The sequence below is a fragment of the Coptis chinensis genome, chromosome 8, assembly GCF_015680905.1.
Source record: "Coptis chinensis isolate HL-2020 chromosome 8, ASM1568090v1, whole genome shotgun sequence".
Taxonomy (NCBI): Eukaryota; Viridiplantae; Streptophyta; class Magnoliopsida; order Ranunculales; family Ranunculaceae; genus Coptis; species Coptis chinensis.
In genome coordinates this window covers 1,022,970-1,040,708 of record NC_141463.1, presented here as the reverse complement: position 1 = coordinate 1,040,708, position 17,739 = coordinate 1,022,970, and the positions used below count along the sequence as shown (strand labels likewise).

Below are 17,739 nucleotides of genomic sequence, written 5' to 3'. Positions count from 1 at the left end.
GTATGTGGATGCCCAGTTGCCACCATGCCATGCCTGTATTCATGTATTCATAACTTTAACCTTTTGTGTTTCCATCAATGAATCGAATGTGACTCTAGCATCCACATGGCCTTTCTGGCGTAAAAAGGTAAAATAAATGTTGATTTGTTCGATAAGTTGATAGGGCCCTCCATATATCCGTATACTTTTATTTATGGATAGAACTAAGGGTCCCACAAAAAAAAAATGGGTCAAGTGTTTTTGTGTGATGGATTATGTGTTGTAGTTTATTTATATTGGCCAGAAGCACCTACAGAAGCAGGGCCGGACCAGGACTTCAACTCTCTCCGGGCTAAAAGCCTACAAGATGATAGTTATGCCATTTTGTAACCCTTCAAGCCCAAATTGTAATAGCATTTCTAGGTGGTGGTAGTATCACCTGCAGATTTGATTCCGAAATTTGACAAAATTTTTCTCAAAATCTGACCAACTCTAGGTGGCCGCAAATTTCACTCCGCGCGTCATTGGTACTGTCGCGCGACACTCCCAATATCGCTCCAAATTGGAAAAAAAAATAATAATAATAACTCACGCGACATTCCCAGTCGCGCGAATGTCGTGCTAAATTGAAAAAGTTAAAAAAAAACACACACACACACACGACATTTGGAATGGCGCGCGACATTACCACTGTATCGTCGCATCCACATCCGAAATCGAAAATTTGCATCCAGGAATACAGCTAGATAGGTGATACTACCAAATTTGCTTCCACCTAGAGTTGGTTTTTCGCAAAATTCTGAATTTTGAAAGCAAATTTGGAGGTGATACTACCACCTAGAAATGCTTTAAGTATGTGGGCATACTTTTTTGCCTTAAGCAGTTGGGCTTTAGGTAGTTTAGGTAGTATGGTAAAAAAAAAAATTGTAGCAAAAGGACCCCGGGATGAAACCTGGTCTAGCCCTCTCCTAGGTCTGCCCCTGTACAGAAGTACAGAGTTAACAAATAACAACCCCACTCCCCATACTGCTAGCAAATTTTATTCAGCAAAGGATGTTAACGTGCTTGGCTCCATTAGAGCATTCCCAATGCAAGTGAAAATAATCTCTCCTTTAATTCACCAATTTTTCACCGTTTTGGTGAAAAACAAGGTGAAGCTGTGCAATGCAAAGGTGGAAAAAAAATCTCGGACGGGATGTTGGATTCCGTCTGGAGGTTTTTTGATCGAGACAGAATGTAACATCCCGTCTAGTATTTTATCTAAAGTTAAAAAAAAATCGAAAAAACACTCGAGATAGAATGAAAACATTCCGTTTGAAAAAAAAAATCGATTTTTTTTTTAAAACACAAGACAAAATCCAACATCCCGTCCGAAGTAAACAAATCAACCACTATCTCGGTAAAAGGTTTCACCTTGAAATCAATTGGGGAAAATAGTCACCAGTTTTTCACCTCTGCATTGCACACCCATTTTCCCCAAAAACTGGCAACTTTTTTACAAACCCCTCATAATCCCCTGCATTGGGGATGCTCTTAGCTGAGGAGGAGATTCACTAATACAAGCTTTAGAACTTGAGTACACCAATTTGACATTTTGAATTTGATTAGTTGTAAACTCCTTTGACTTGCCAAGTTCTAAACCATTTCTTCATTTAACTTATAAAACCTGGGGTCTGAGTTGTAAAACAAGGGATCATATGCATACAATTTTTTGAGCGGATGTGGAACCGTAGCAGAATGGTTAATCTTTTTGGACATATCAACACAATCCATCATACAAGAGTTCACAGCAATCAAGAACTCAAGGATGCATTTACAATGATACAAACTTCTGAATACTTAATTAAGGGCCAAAGATGGTCATGAGCATCAGATAAACCAACTTCTCTAAAATAATCTCTTACTTCTGAGCTTCCGAAAAACAATAAGGTGGAAACGAAGTTTACAGTCCATCCAAAATTAAACATAAGTTGCCTTCTTTGTAATTTGTGGTAATACAAATGAAGAAATAATTATACATCGATTCATCAATAAAAATGACAACAATAATACACTAGTGATTCAGCAAAAAAAGCTAAAATCTACCTGAATACCCGTAAAAAAATATTCAATTCTAATCGTAGAGAGCTCCTCCAATCTGCACGAGCGTATATCTCTGGGCATGAAAGAATGGGGCCAGTCCATCCACAATTTCCTGTAAATAATTAGGCATGCAGTGCTCCAACTTTTTGAGACAACCCCTCCACCACCTTATCATTTTGATCTGCAGCCGACTCTTCCTGTTGATGGGGAAAACAAAAAGTTTTCAGAACCACCCCCCGAATGGGATACCTAATCTAACTTACTAGTGAATTTTCTTAGTGTGGCCTTCTCTTTTCTGAGTCGTACAGTAGAGCAAGAATGATGTTATGGCACATTGGCGCCAACATGTATTGATTAAATGAAAATGAAAATAAATAGATAACAAATCCAAATCCAACTTCATTTTCCAGAAAAATCGAAGTCGTGTAGGCAGTCATGTAAATGAAACCATATAAACAGAATGTCTGACAACTTAATGACGTGCTCACAACACGACAAGGAGACGACTTAAGAAGACGCTGATTGCCACCATCTGGAGGCTGTCTCAAAATAATTGCATCCCTACATCTTTACATTACGAAAAAATTGTATATGAGTTGATCTTTGGGATGAGCTCCACCTGGAGCAGATAAGCTTTTGAACCAAAATATACATATGTATAAATATATATACGTCAAGATTATATACATCAATTCACATATTAATCCATAGTCAAAATATCACTATTACGAAGTGTTCTGTGATTCCCATGATGCAACACGAAAAAACATGTAAATATGAAACGGATAAGAACTACAATTTACCTCTGGATCTCTTCTTTGTTTTACAACTATACATTTGGAAGCGCTGATGCTATCACTCTTTAACAGGTTGCGGCGACTATAGATATCTTTGCCTGGGCCATTCTGCATGGCTGCTCCGCTTCCATTTGCAATTTCCAATCCACCGTTTTCATTCAATCTTGGAGGACTTTGAAGGGTATTGTGGGCAATATATGCAGCACCTCGGTTGTCCATGTTATTATTTGTGTCAGTTTCTTCCTTCGGAGCACATACTCGTTCTCTAGAAGAAAAGAAAAGAAAGGAATAAAAAGTATCATATACAGGATAAAGTGGAATTAAACTTGGGTAATTAAAGATTGAAGCCTTCTTAATCCGACAATTTACCTTGGTAAAGAAGCATGTTGCCTCTGAAGTGGAGTGCTTCGTTCACCTTTGCTTCGCTCACCTTTACCATAGTGCTCTTCAAGATGGGCGAATTGTCTTTTAAATCGATCAACTCCACTGGAATTAAGCAAGGAGATGAATAATTTTAATGACAAAGGCTAATCTAAGACAAAAAAGAGTATAAATTAAGCACCATAATGTCACAAGCATTCTTGAGAGTGACCATTGAGAGTATCTCACGAAACATGGTATCTCTACTCTGGACTAGAGGAACATCAAAATAGGTTAAATATTGCAAAGCACAATAGACAGAAAATGAGTATGCAATGATTTGGATAGGCTACAACTTCCGGTAACACATTATGAAATTGACAACACAAAAACTAGAGAGGGAAATTTAGACAGTGATTTTATTCACCAATTACCCAATTGAGAAAGTGAATTAGGGTGAAGGAGTATCACACCCTTTGGAGATGGTTTGAAAAAGGATCAGCTCTCATTCAGAATAGATACTTAATGAACTGAAAGAGTAATATACTAATATCAATATTCTAAACCAACAATATTTACCCCATGTAAGCTATAAGAACTAACTCTTGTGTAATCCCAAAGTAAATGTTCTTTCTTACTCTTTTGAGAAAACTAACACCCGTAAAAAACACAAGGAATCTACATAATTGATCATCTATCAATCTATCATGACAAAACATGCAGAACAGTGTTGTTGATCCACGATAAGTAACAAGTATAGTTTATTAGATATTTTAGCAACTGACTGACCTGGGGTACATGAAGCTAGTCTGATCTGCCCCACGAAGATATTCGTGCAGCATCTGTGGGTGATACTCCAATATCTGTTTACTTTACAGTGAAAACCCTTATAAGTAAAAGTTTTGATAGATGTGAGCAATGATAACATCAGAAAAGGATCGTGCTGTTTGTACCTCTCGATAAATTAACTCTCTCACATCATCTTTCGCCAATTTTCTCCGTTCAAACTCAAACTCAAGTTTCGAAATAGGTTGTGTTGATGGTTCGCGATCCACATTTGCCAAACCTTGAAAGTATGGATCAGCTAGCGCCTGTAAAATATGAAAACACAATGATCAGGTAGTAAACCTAAGACTGGGAAATAAAAGTTCTGCAAGACTAGGCTAGTAGGGTATGACTAAAAAGTTAAAAACAGAGGAAACGTTCAAGGCTTCAGCTTCAGGTGTGCCTGACTGCCTGAGCCTTAGAGATACCCATGTTCACCTAAGCTCAACACACACGGACCAGAGACATATCTTCATAATCTTCCATAATATTTTTAAGAGCTGAGATCGCCCCAACGGAACAAATGGTGTAGACAGCTTCTGAAAATAGTAATTAACGACTCCATATGTTTTTAAAAAATAGAAGGCCTTTCTTTTTTCTCTTTTTGCTCAAAGATGCCTTTTTTCTTGCAATCTCTCTGTTTGACTAAGAAACTAAGCCATAAATCATTCTTCAAATAGATCTTTCCTATGTATAAATGCATAATATTGTACAACTCTCTGAATTTACTTAGAGAGGGCCAGGAAAAAAAATTTCTCTCTCATCTTCTCAACTACAGAAACTAACTTAGATCTTCAACTTACCACTTCAGCAGACGGACGGTCTTTTGGATCAAAAGCAATCAGGCGCTCCAGTAAACCGAGAGCCAATGGATCAGCATTAGGGAACTTCTGTTTGAGATCGACTGGTTGCTTTTTCCGCATGGTAAGTAGATATCTTCTAGCCTTCTCATTACGAATCTACATTTGTAATTGAACATTAACATTTATGAGAAAACAAGTTATCAAAACAATGCCAAGTGCAGTAACACAATTAAACAACTCCTGGGACTTGTAGCAAAAATTATAATGAAGACTTTCGCACTGTTAAATATGAACTCATATTTATGAGAACCGATTTTTTTTCACATGTTAGGTAGAACTGAAAGAAATCAGCAAAAATAGAACTGACCCTGTTGATGGATTCACTCGAAGGAGTACCAAGCAAGTCAGTCATGAGGTCTAATTGATGTACCACATTCTTCCCAGGAAACAGTGGCTTGCCCGTGAGCATTTCCGCAAATATGCATCCTATGCTCCAAATATCAATTGCAGGGGTGTACTGCAAAATAAAGGACAATTAGATTCTGGATAGATAGATGGATCCCTGGATTATCATTTGAAATTCAGACAGTGGTTCTACATGCCAAGGCAATGAATCAGCCATTTCACAAGCCAAGACATGCCAGCACTGCATAGAATGTAAGCTACATGCAGATTTATTTTTGTTTCATAGTAGGTATAATAAGAAAACATATCAAAAGCTTGAAAGTACCAAAATCATTTCATCATAGTTAATGAAAAAATGTGATGGTTTCCATAAAGGAGCACATATGAAAATGTCAATCCAAATACAATATGAACCAACTTACTTTGGAGAAAAAGGAACCACAAAGCTCAGGAGCACGATACCATCGGGTTGCTACGTAATCCTAAGACAAAAAAACCACTGAAAATTGACTTTCAATGAAAATAATACAGAAACGGTCTGGATTGATATACTTCAGAGAAAATTAGATCAAAATTTCTCAACAAGATGTGCCAAGGTGATAAATAATAGCACAACAAGAAACACATACAGTCCAGAAAATAGCTGATGGAGCATCATTAAACGAAACACGAGCAAGCCCAAAATCACAAATCTTCAATTTGCAGTCCGCATTGGCAAGAATGTTTTTTGGTTTCAAATCTCTGTGGAACACATTTGCTGCAAGAATCGGAAAGAGTTAGGCGACAGCCATTGAAGGTGAAGAATACAACAATCTTGGTAACATTATACAAAACTGCTAACCTGTATGTATATATTTTAGAGAACGAAGAAGCTGGTATAAGAAAAACTGATAATGTTCCGGAGTGAGATCGTCATTTGCCTTAATTACTTGGTGAAGGTCAGATTCCATCAACTCAAAAACAACATAAATATCTCTAAATTCTCTTCGAGATGGAGGAAGCATTATATGCTTAATTTCTACAACATCAGGATGACGCAACAGCCGAAGGAGTTTGATCTCTCTAAGAATGCGTGTGGCATCAGAAACATGTTCAAAAACATCATTTATCTTCTTAATAGCTACCTTCTCTCCAGTATGCGTGTCGACTGCAGATGCAACAACACCATAACTTCCTTTGCCAATGACTTCGTAAATTTGGAATTGAGTTGCCTCCCCATACTCAGTGAAGAATTCCGTGTCAGGCATTTTCTGGAAAAAACAAATCTTTTATTACTACTTGTTCGATTTTTACATCATCAGAAAACAACATAAAGCAATACAAATCCAAAGATCACTTTTTTAAAGGTGGGAATATTATGATGCTTCATTGCTTCCATGCTGGCAGGCATTTCAACATTATCTTAACTACCAAACACATATACAATTACAACTCCTTTTGCTCCTTTTGCATCAATCCAATCACAGATAGATGGAACAGCAATACAAATCCAAAGATCACTTTTTTAAAGGTGGGAATATTATGATGCTTCATTGCTTCCAATTCTGGCAGGCATTTGAACATTATCTTAACTACCAAACATATATATCCAATCGTCTGATGCATAGAGGGAATAAAATGAATCAAAGATCCAAACGGGATACAAACTAAAGAACTAACCTTGGATTTATGAGAATCAAGATTAGTAGCAGTAGTAGTAGTACACAATGTATTCAACCTTGTAGGCACTTTAATATCCTTCAATCCAGAAATGTAAAAATCTTCTTCGATCTGAAAACACTCTTCTTCTTCTTCTTCTACTACTTCTTCTTGTTGTTGGTTTAATGCTGGTGTATCTTTATCTTGTTGTTCAGTGTTATTAATAATAATGTTGGTGTCACTTATGAAATTATGAACGTTGTTGTTGTTGTTGTTGTTGTTTGAAGAAGAGCGATGATGACGATGAAACCATCGAACGAATCCGTCTACAAGTCCTCCACCACCCATATAAAACTTATAATTATAGGATTCGTCTAATTTTGCAATCCTCAAACTCGTTTTTCTCCTACTTTAACGACCTCTCTCATTTTCTCTTCTCTTTTTTCGCTCTGAACGCATGGTCGTCGGGTACTTGTTGACCCCCTGCCTCGTTTTGAGGAATGCTTTTGTCATCATGACCTGTTCTTTTAAACATTTTTATTTATCTTTATAATTTGGAAAGAGATAGATCAGATTAGATAGATTAGATAGGGAAAGTTTATGGACACTCCAAATTGTCAAAAATAAAAAAAATAAAATAAAAAATTTGTCCAATAAAAGTGCTAAACATAGACTATTAGATGATAGAGAGGGTAAATAATTTCCCATTTTGTTATCAGTTTATAAATAGTTTAGGCGACAATTGAATACCCGTATGAACAAAAGAAACGTTTTAATGTCACTCTTATCTATTTCTAAAATCACAATTTGAAAATTTTAAACTCAAATAACACTTTTCGAGTTTAAAATTAAACTTTTTATATTTTTCAATTAGGGCATTTTCAATGGAGATGTAAAATTGCACCTCCACCTAGGCTCTGAGTAGGTGCTATTAGTATTTTACACTTCTAATTGTATATTATTATATAGCCTATAAATATTCACACTTTATATTCTCCAATAGAAAAGTGTAAAAAAAATTAGATTTTAAACTCAGACATCACGTCCCTCTTTAATTTAAATTGGGACGTCTGAATTAAAAAATCACTTTAGAATTAGAAATTAACATTATTTAAAGTGACGTCCGAAATTATTTTTGTTCGGACATTGGTTAAAGTGTCGCTCGAACTATTTATCAACTCATAACGAGATGGAAAATTCCACACCTCTTCTATCAACTAATACTCTATTATCTACGGTATAACACTCATATTGGAAAGAATTTTTTGATATTTAGAGTGTAAACTTTACACTCTATACGGTTTAGACCCTCCATTGGAGATACCCTTAGGAACAATAAAAAGTGGACATTTATGGGCTATATAATAATTTTGTATTTGGAGTTGTAAAATCCTAATAGTATCAGGGGCGGACTCACTGTATAACCAAGGTATTCAAGTGAATACCCTCAAGTTTGCCCAAAAAAAAGTAGTAGGCTTAAATGCTTAGTATTTAACTTGCCAAGTCCACACTTTTACTTTTACTCTAATGAGTAATTAATTTCGTTTTTTTTTCGGTAAACTTTCCAAAGGTTCCCCAATTAGTTTCTCTATTATTTGGATCTTTTCTCGAATTCATTTCTCAAACCATCTCGAATTCTCAATTCAATTTCTCGTGGGTATTATTTTACCTTTTGAAATCATATGTTTATATTTAACCATCTATTTTTAGTGTCCTCAAGATTTTATAGAATTATTTTTTGATTTATTTTTTTTTTTTTGTTAGATAACACTATTTTTTTGACTTGAATACCCTGGATGAAACTCCTGTTCCGCCCCTGAATAGCATCTAGGTAAAATCTATTTACACCTCCAATGGAGATGCCCTAAAGAGTATAAAAAGTCTTTGAGAGAGTTCGGGATTCAATGCTCCATTGCCTATCCAAAACCAAGTAACACGAGTTTGCAAACTTTGGACGCGTTGAATGACCTACGATCTGATTATTATTATGGTATTATAATAATACATTGGGAAATGGGAGATTGAATTTTGGACCTTTGTATTAAAATGTTTTAAGAACAGGCAACAAAATGTCATGTGGCAAAAGTTTGAAATATCCATGTGTTGTAATATTTTCTCCCATTAAAAAAATAAAATTGTAACTTTCGACAAAACTGTAGTCTAATGAAATCTCGGTAGAATCTATGGCTAAGTCTTAAAATTGCTCGGAATTCCAACTTCCAACAACTCACTGCTTCATCTTGATTACTTTAGTACATACTCCATAATTCTTCTCATTGGAACGCATTAAATTGCTGCTCCTGGATCTTCATTGGAACGCATTAAATTGCTGCTCCTGGATCTTCATTGGAACGCATTAAATTGCTGCTCCTGGATCTTCATTGGAACTCATTGGAACGCATTAAAGTATATAATTGATTACTTTAGTACATACTCTTCATTCTTCATCTTAATGCACACCTTTCAGAATCTGGAGAAGCTCTCTCTTTCAATGCATACACATACAATTTTGATCCTCAAGTAATATGACATAACCAACATACATTAAAACGGAAAGCACAAACTCTTCAGATACAAGTATACAACAAGTGAACCTGCCTGTCTGTCTTCTGAACTTCCTTGAGGCAACCTATTTTCTGATTGACAAGGGAAATAATGAAGAGAGCATAAGGCAGTAAGATATCCATCCAAACAATATCGAAGTTACCAAATTCATTAGGCCCTCAGTGGTTAGCTATTGAGTGCCCAATCTAGAAAACTTTAACCAGTAAAATGGGCATGTCAGAGTATTGCTAGTTCTGTTGAAAAATATCAGGTGTCATACAAAGTAAGGAACGAAAGAAATTTGGACCCAACTGTGAGCATATGAGCTCTGAATTTTTCATAACCGGAACTTCTACTATGAATGACTTCCATGTAAGGATGCGATCCAACAGCAACATTAAAATGTAAAAACAGGCTTAAGAAGGGAACTCATCCTCTCTGTGTTACTTTCATCTGAAAGACATTGACATAACCAGTTCAATACAACATATATGATTGTACAGGTTAACAAATACAATCCGTACAAGGTCCGGAGCAACTATGGCAGGCACTATGAAAGTTTATATCCATGAAAAAGTTCCTGTTGCTTATAAAATAAAATATAAAATTTCCAGGAAACAAATTAGTAGTAAGTAATGCATAATGAAGACTGCAGTAACTAAGTGTTCAATAACAAACTTTCACTAAGATAAATTATATGCAACTTTGAGAGATAAATTGGATGTAGCTTTGAGTTAGTATTATGAATATGAAGTTATTTAATTAAACTAGTTTCACTTTTGTCTAAACGTATAAAAATCCACAGACAAATACCTTATGAGACATGCAAAGAAAAGAAGCTGAGAACGTAAAATAGTGTCACAGGGAGTCCGGAGACGCAGGCAATCAAAATTAAAAGTCACATACACACACAAAGACACGATATGTGTAGCACTGTAGCTCCTATGGAGCCCCCCATACTATTAGGCAAAGCATTTGGATTAGGCACTGGGATCTTCATGCTTACAAAATAGCCTACAAAATATTGTCAGAGAGAAACTTTATGTGGATATCTTCATGCTCAAGTACAAAACAACAAAAAAATGCATTCAAATTATAAAGACAACTTAAAACTATAAAAAGACAGAGCACCAAACAACAAAATCATGTGGATATCTTCAGGTTTGTATCATAAGTGACAAAAAACAACAAAAAATGCATTCAAATTAATGTTAAGGACTGGTGAGAATTTAAAATTAGAAAAAGACACGAAGTAAAACAGGACATGCTGGACAATGCGGTATAAATAAAATGCAGTATAACTAAAAAGACACTGCACCACTGTGCAGAACAAAATCATCAACAAAGGTTTGTATCATAAGTGACCAAAGAAGCTCACTCAAACATTTCAACCACAGCAAAGTTTCATAAAAGTGTCTAATGTTAAGGACTGGTGAGAATTTAAACATTAGAAACTAAGAATTGTGAAGTAAACAGAACATGCTGGACAATGCGGTATAAATAATCTAACGCATAATATTGATATCTATATCTAAACTCATACTTGTCAGAGTGATGGAGAATGAGATGGATAGATTATGATTCATATATATTACCATAGACAAGATAATGTATATAAAATAAAATTAAGAAAGCTATTTTAAAGCATATATGCTTGCTCATTTCTGAATTTATGATATTCACTCCAAAAAAAACCTTACAATGGTTGCAACAACAATCCTACCAATATACAACTACAAACATCAAGTAAAATACACTGATGTAAGGAACAGGAAATTGACAAGAAACAATTTAACTAAAAAGTACACTAGAAGTGACAATAGGTGCACATACTAAACAATTGAGGTACTAAAAACAGTATAATACTATAATCACAAACCAAATATGTGGTCACTTGCACCAAACATAGCATTGGTGAACTGTCTTGTATTCAAGTCACCACCATCCAAAGCCGACCCAAACCGATCAAGCCACTGAGTTGGGAGAGGGTTTTCAGTCCCTTCTACCCAATCTGAAGTCATATCTATGTCATCAACTAAAATGGGATCAGTTTCCCCAGGTTTCCCTTTCATTGTGCTTGCTAATTTTAAATTGTAATTAATATATAGGAGGTCACCCCATGTCTCTTTGTCTAGCCTATTGCGCTTTTCAGAGTGAATTTGCTGAAATGTGCTCCAGTTTCTCTCAAAAGTAGATGCACTGCAAACTTGACTGAGTATTCTAACTGCAACCCTCTGAAGACCAGGTGCTGAATCACCATATTGTTCCCACCATAGACCTGCATATCCCAACAAATAAATAGCATAAGCATTTTCTCCCTCTCTCCCCCTTTCGTGTGATGACTCCATAGTTCAAGCTCAAAAAACAAAAAACAAAAACAAAAACAACGCTGTTTTCTTTTCTCCTTTCAACTTTATTAATAGTCTCCTATCACTTATCATTTGATCAACAATGTGAAAACAACAAGATATTTTAGCGCAAACAGAAATCACGAACCCCAGTGATCCCAATCAAGTATTACAAGGTCTAGTAATGTTGGAACCACGATTTCAACCAATTCCTGTTGTTTACATGCCAGGAACTGAGTCTAGGGGTTAAATGTCATCTAAAACTTAAGTAAACTACTCATATGGTTGAAAGCATGAATAAGAGGAGATGATGAGGCTCATCACCAAAAGAATGCAAATTGTTGCATCTTTGTAATTTATGTGTATGTATATTTCTCAATTGGGCTCTCAATGGACTATTCTTACTACATTCATAAAAACATGTCAACTGCAGGGACAAAACTAAAGAAAATAATTAGAGGTGTTTAGAATGAAACTCATCTGATGGTTACTTACCAGGTGATATTGTGTTACGTGCCTCTCGAGCTAGGTTACAGCCGAACATCCCCTGTGCCTTCTTGAATACAAACATTTGTCCCGTGATGTCTTGTCTCAGTTCAGGGGTTGGTAGTAGTTTCTCCAAAACCTTTAGGAACTCTTCCTTAATAAGTCCCAGAAATTTAACTTCTGAATTATATTGGATACTAGGATTCAGAAATGCTGCTGCTGAATGTAAAGGTGAATGAAGCTGGTTCTGCCACCTTCTATCCACAATGTCTAGAAATGTTTTGCATTTACTTTCATCCATGATATAATATGTCCTTATAGATTCCTTAGCCTTGGTCATAAACTCATAAATAGATCCAACAGCTGGTTTTCCTCCAGTAACTTCCCTGAATACTTTCATTAAAGGTTCAGAAATAGCCACACTCTCTTCAACTGCTTTCCAGAACTCATTATCTTCAAGAATAGCAATACACGAAATGGTTTGTGGTTTGTTTGCATGTGCTGGATTGTTCGAGAACTCTGGACTATTAAACATATGCTTCAACCTTGACCTTAGCTTCAACATGGACTGCAAAGAGAGAAAATTGGACGCAGACTTTGTTATACTAGTACGAACAAGATCTTGTCCTCCAGTGAATTTCCTCATTAGATCAAGTACCCATGTATCATTGTATATAAACTTTGAAATAGATTGTGCCTGCAAGATACATCGATTCACCCAATCAATCTTACAAAAATCTTCTAATATGGAATTTAGACAATAAGAAGCACAGGGGGTACAGAAAATAGTGCTGTAGTTCTGCATGATATAACTTCCAACACCGACATAGTTCAGTGCACTATCCGTGATTACTTGAACAACATTTTCTGCCCCAAAATCTTGAATAACTGAATCAAACAAATCAGCAAGACATTTCGTGTTCTTGAAATATGTTGATGCATCTACAGACTTGTGGAAAAATGTCCCAGAGGGTGAAGACACTAAGAAATTTATTAATGCTCGTGATTTGTTATCCGTCCATGTATCCGCTATAATTGTGCAGCCAGTAATTTCCCAATCTTTCTCAATTTCTTTGGAGTGTTCACTGACTTCAGATTTGATCCTTTCGAGCCATGTGGTCTTAAGGGCTTCTGACGATGGAACTCTAAATCCGCTACCACACTTTGCTACTGTATCTATCATCAGCTGATAGGAAGAAGAACGTGCGATGCAAAAGTCTAACTTATTCTCGAAAAAGAACAGAGCAATACTCTTCTCTGCATCTTCACCCTCATACGAAGATGAGGTTCCCACCTGCATGCCAGAAGGAAAGGCTTTTGCCAAAGGAGATGGCTCCATACACATGAGAGCTTTATTTGTGGGCATATTTAGAAGTGGCTTCATTTCAGCAAGACGTTGTTTTTTAGCAGTAGCAGCTTCCTTACCATCCTCTTTTGATGCAATAATAGCTCTCACCCTATCAGTGACATCATCCCTTACTTTACTACATGGAAGAACACCTTTACTGGGCAACCGGGACAGGTGATGCTTCAATCTACTAATGCCCCCATTCAAAACTTTAAAACAGAACTTACATTTCACCTTGTTTCCATCTAACTTCTCACAGTATTCCCAACACACATCTTTCTCTCTAACCACTGCCACACAAAAAGTATAAGATCAATCTTTCTGAAGTTGAACTTCTTCTTTTTTCTTGAATTTTCCAAACCAGAAGGCATAAGATGCTCAAAACTAAAGTTTGCACGAAATACACGTAATAGTAATCAGCTGAATCATCCTGTAGGATGATATTGATGAGAAATTTAATCATGAAGAATCCATTGCATGCATAAATCAACCACCATTATAGGCATATGTAGGCAGAATTGTTATGGAGAGTGTTAGCATAAATAGTCACAATTCTCTGTTCTAAAAGCTGAAGTAGAAACTCAATGGGTCATGAGTTATATGATCCCCCCTCCAACTGGTCCGCCATAAAAAGTTAAACGCAATTGCAAAACCTGAGGGTACTCTACAGATCATAGCGCTACTATCCAACCAACCAACCACACATTATCAATTTATCACCATTCTGTTTAACACACTTGCTTGTCCAACATAGTTCAGCCACAACTATCTTATGAAGCATTCTAGGAATTAAGTAACACGCTATATGACACTGTACAGTTCATGAGATATATAAAAACGAAAACACTTACTGATGCCTGGTGGTATAAAAGCTTTATCCTCTTCCCACTATGCTGGCCTATAAATACAACAGACACCATGAACAATGAGGCAATGTAAGTTCTCAAATAACACATCCTCATAATTCTACTTGGTATACTATCAGCAACAGTTTCATTCATGGTTAAATCTGTGCGGGAAGGCATGAGACCGAAAAAAGATTAGTTTTTTATTTTCATGAATAAAATTGCCCACGTCCAATATATATATATATATATATATGACATTTTATTCAATGCGCCAAAACTCAAATGCACTCAATGTGCACCAATCCACACCCTCATCCACAAACCAAAGGATGTATTGCACAAAAGTCAAATTTTTTTGAAAATTTTTCTCAATGAAAAGATGCCAAATCAAAGGCAACAAAATTGAGTCTACCAATGTGATGCACATTGAAGAAGTCTATATATATATATATATATATATATATATATATATATATATATATATGTATGCTGGATGAAGTAAATGTATGTCTCCATGGTGCTCAGTGTCCATAGAAGAAGAGAGTGAGCTGAGTTTTGGAAGTGGAATGCAAAGATACTAGATTCAGTTATTAGATTTTCAGGACACAACTCTTTTTAAGGTAACAAACAAGAAACGTTAAAAGGGAACAAAAAAATAGAAGAGAGATAAAAAGAGAAACTCACGATTAGACAGTGAGACGAAAGGAGAGATGTTCTCGGCCGAGAGATAATCGGTAATGGTAGACTTTACCAATAATTTAATTTATCGCGAAGATTGGAAATATATGTTTATTAATATTCGCGAGATATCGCGTGAGGTTAGGGATTTATGTTGTTTTACTCTGACGATAAATTGTTTCACACGTGTACCAAACTGTGAGAGTTATCAGAAGTTTAGAACGTTGTATTTTATCTTTTTCTCCCGATAAAACCAATTTCAATTAACTGATTTAATAATAACGAAAATACGGCAATAAATCTAATAATACTTGGATCTGAGTACGAGCTATCTGAAAACAGCCCTACTATTAAGCCCAATACAGGTGGTCTGAACCAACATACTGTTAAAGTTGCGGCAAATTTACATAAAAATGAATATTAAAAAATGGGTATAGAAATTTATATCTTTTTATTGGTGGGCATTGGTATCCTAAGCACATATCCACGACATATCTAATATCTTTTCAATTATTGATTAATACTAATTAATAAAAATCTAACTAGAGATTTATGTCATTTTCTTTCAAATTATTTAACAAATCTCTCATTTTTTTTTTAGCAAAACAAAAAAACAAAAAAAAATTATATAATAAAATAAGAACTTCAACTACCATTATGAAAAAGTTTCAAAAAAAGTAACAAATTCTAGCTTCATTAGCTATTGTTATGAGTATTTTTGCTTGTTATAAGATAACAAATTCTAGCTTCATTATAGCTATTGTTATGAGTATTTTTGTTTGTTATAAAATTGCAATTTGTAATTGCATTTACATTAATAAACTCTTTAAGGATGATATAAAATTCAAGAGTTTTTCATATTGATAGATGTGAATGTTAGTGCCAAATTTGAAATCAACTAATTTATTTGTTACTTTTTCATGTTGTTGAAACAAATATTTTCATGTTGTTGAAACAAATAAAAATTAAATATTTGAAAAAAAATATATTTGTGAATAAAAAAAATTGAATGATCTAGAGAAAGAATATGATAAATCTTTAGCTATATATTTATTAATTATAGTTAATCAATAGTTGAAAAGATGATGATATGTGGGGGGAGACGTGCTTATAAGACTCTTCGCTCCTAGGCATGCAGAAGCACATTGTTTATCCCCAAGCTATAGAGCTTGCACCGTCTATTATTGATCGTTGTGTTTTCATGTTACAACAAGAATGACCCATGTCACTCAAATGTGCTACATTGAAATCGTTGAAAATTTTTGAGTCTTCTACTTCACCACGATCATTAACAAACTTCTTTACAGCAGGACTATCTAAAACTTCCTTGAGACTTTGTGAAGTTGAACTGATGAGTACAAAACGCACCTTTTTGTTTACAATCGGTTTCAATTGCAAACTTCGCGCTTCTGGAATCAAATACCGATGGAACTCATCCTTTAAAGTACCAGGACTTGCAAGAACTACAGATGTTAAGGAGCTGAGATCAACATGCTCGATGAAAGCTTTCAATACAGTCTTGAAAAAACTATTTGCAGTAGCAATACTAGGACTGTTCTTAGTTGATTTTTTCTTCCCCCATGGTTTTTCACCTTGAACCTTGGCACAATGAGTTGTTGAAGAAGCTCCACTTTTTCCCACTAAGAATATATCTGCTAATCCTTGCCGTGATCGTAACCACGGCGAAGTTAGTAGCACCCACATGAAGAATGAGTAAGTTGTTCCAGTATTGATTCTTTCCATACGTTTTTAGTCAACTCAAAGGATAACTGTTGCTTGATCTTCAAGGTATGGGAACCACCTATCCTGACACTTGCAGTATCCGATGAAACAATGTTGCCACTAATATTCAAGACGGATCCTACTTTATCGTATTTTGTCTTCGCAACCTTGATTTCTACCTTAACCTTAACGCGCGTTGCCGAAGTCTTCTTTATTCCGTTGGAATCCATTTTTCTTGATGTCTCGGCCTCGACTCTGTCACCTTGACAAATAAGATTGTAGACTGACCAAAGATCATCTTCTTCTTCAGCAAAAAAATTAACCGTAAATTCATCTTTTATACTCAACTTCATCTTCACTTGTTGATTGGACTTCTATGGTGGCCGAGCGTGTCCTTTCAGTAATTATTTTGGTATTTCTTTGAGTAAATTTTATAGACTCATAGTCCTGGTATTTATAGAGGTAAGGTTGGTTTCCAAAACAAAGTAGTAATCCTACTTGGAGTAGAAACTCGGTTTCCAAACTAGATAAGGAAACCTACTGGCAGGGGCGGCAGGCTAGGGGTGTCTTTTTTTTTCCCGAAAAGCCAATTTTTCCAAATTCCGATCCGATATTTTTCCGAATTGTAATGATATTTGTGTTCCGGTATTCGAAATTCCGATATCCAATTTTTTCGAAAAATAATTGGCTCGAAATTGGATATGTTTTCAAAATCCGATCCGATCCGATTTCCGATTAATTTCCGAATTTTTAACATATAATGGTCTATTTCATATAGTTATTAAATTAAAACTACATATAGTTTACAAACCAAATAAAAACTTTAGAGAAGTAGAACATTGTTTCTCACAACTTCAATAAATTAATATTGTCTTT

General features: G+C 35.4%; 3 protein-coding genes across 3 annotated transcripts; all 3 read right to left on the bottom strand.

Annotated features, from left to right (window-relative positions):
• Positions 1–1,853: 1,853 nt before the first annotated feature.
• LOC147479187 (mitogen-activated protein kinase 9-like) lies at positions 1,854–7,527 on the bottom strand. The gene is made up of 11 exons (XM_086580828.1): positions 6,911–7,527; positions 6,093–6,501; positions 5,881–6,008; positions 5,674–5,733; positions 5,214–5,363; positions 4,847–5,002; positions 4,172–4,309; positions 4,008–4,081; positions 3,228–3,344; positions 2,865–3,123; positions 1,854–2,258 (listed from the first exon to the last, which is right to left on the bottom strand). Exons 1-11 carry the CDS (start codon positions 7,235–7,237, stop codon positions 2,184–2,186), a joined length of 1,893 nt encoding a protein of 630 aa, XP_086436954.1. The 5' UTR covers positions 7,238–7,527; the 3' UTR covers positions 1,854–2,183.
• A 3,543-nt stretch (positions 7,528–11,070) lies between these two features.
• Positions 11,071–15,288, bottom strand: LOC147479186 (hAT transposon superfamily). Its single transcript, XM_086580827.1, has 4 exons — positions 15,148–15,288; positions 14,467–14,513; positions 12,277–13,905; positions 11,071–11,711 (listed from the first exon to the last, which is right to left on the bottom strand). Coding segments are annotated over exons 2-4 (2,037 nt in total). The 5' UTR covers positions 14,468–14,513; positions 15,148–15,288; the 3' UTR covers positions 11,071–11,304.
• Positions 15,289–16,290: 1,002 nt separating this feature from the next.
• LOC147479185 (protein PELOTA 2-like) lies at positions 16,291–16,884 on the bottom strand. Its single transcript, XM_086576401.1, has one exon. It carries the CDS (start codon positions 16,882–16,884, stop codon positions 16,291–16,293), a length of 594 nt encoding a protein of 197 aa, XP_086432527.1.
• Between the last annotated feature and the right edge of the window lie 855 nt (positions 16,885–17,739).

What these genes read in the sequence shown, in the direction of transcription:
- LOC147479187 (XM_086580828.1), bottom strand. Translation starts at nt 7,237, where the DNA reads ATGGGTGGTGGAGGACTTGTAGACGGATTCGTTCGATGGTTTCATCGT. An exon ending in ACTAGCTTCATGTACCCCAG is followed by an intron (nt 3,345 to 4,007) that starts GTCAGTCAGTTG and finishes GCTTAATTCCAG; the next exon opens with TGGAGTTGATCGATTTAAAA. An exon ending in AACAAAGAAGAGATCCAGAG is followed by an intron (nt 2,259 to 2,864) that starts GTAAATTGTAGT and finishes CCCCATCAACAG; the next exon opens with GAAGAGTCGGCTGCAGATCA.
- LOC147479186 (XM_086580827.1), bottom strand. An exon ending in ACGTAACACAATATCACCTG is followed by an intron (nt 11,712 to 12,276) that starts GTAAGTAACCAT and finishes TGGGATATGCAG; the next exon opens with GTCTATGGTGGGAACAATAT.
- LOC147479185 (XM_086576401.1), bottom strand. Translation starts at nt 16,884, where the DNA reads ATGGAAAGAATCAATACTGGAACAACTTACTCATTCTTCATGTGGGTG.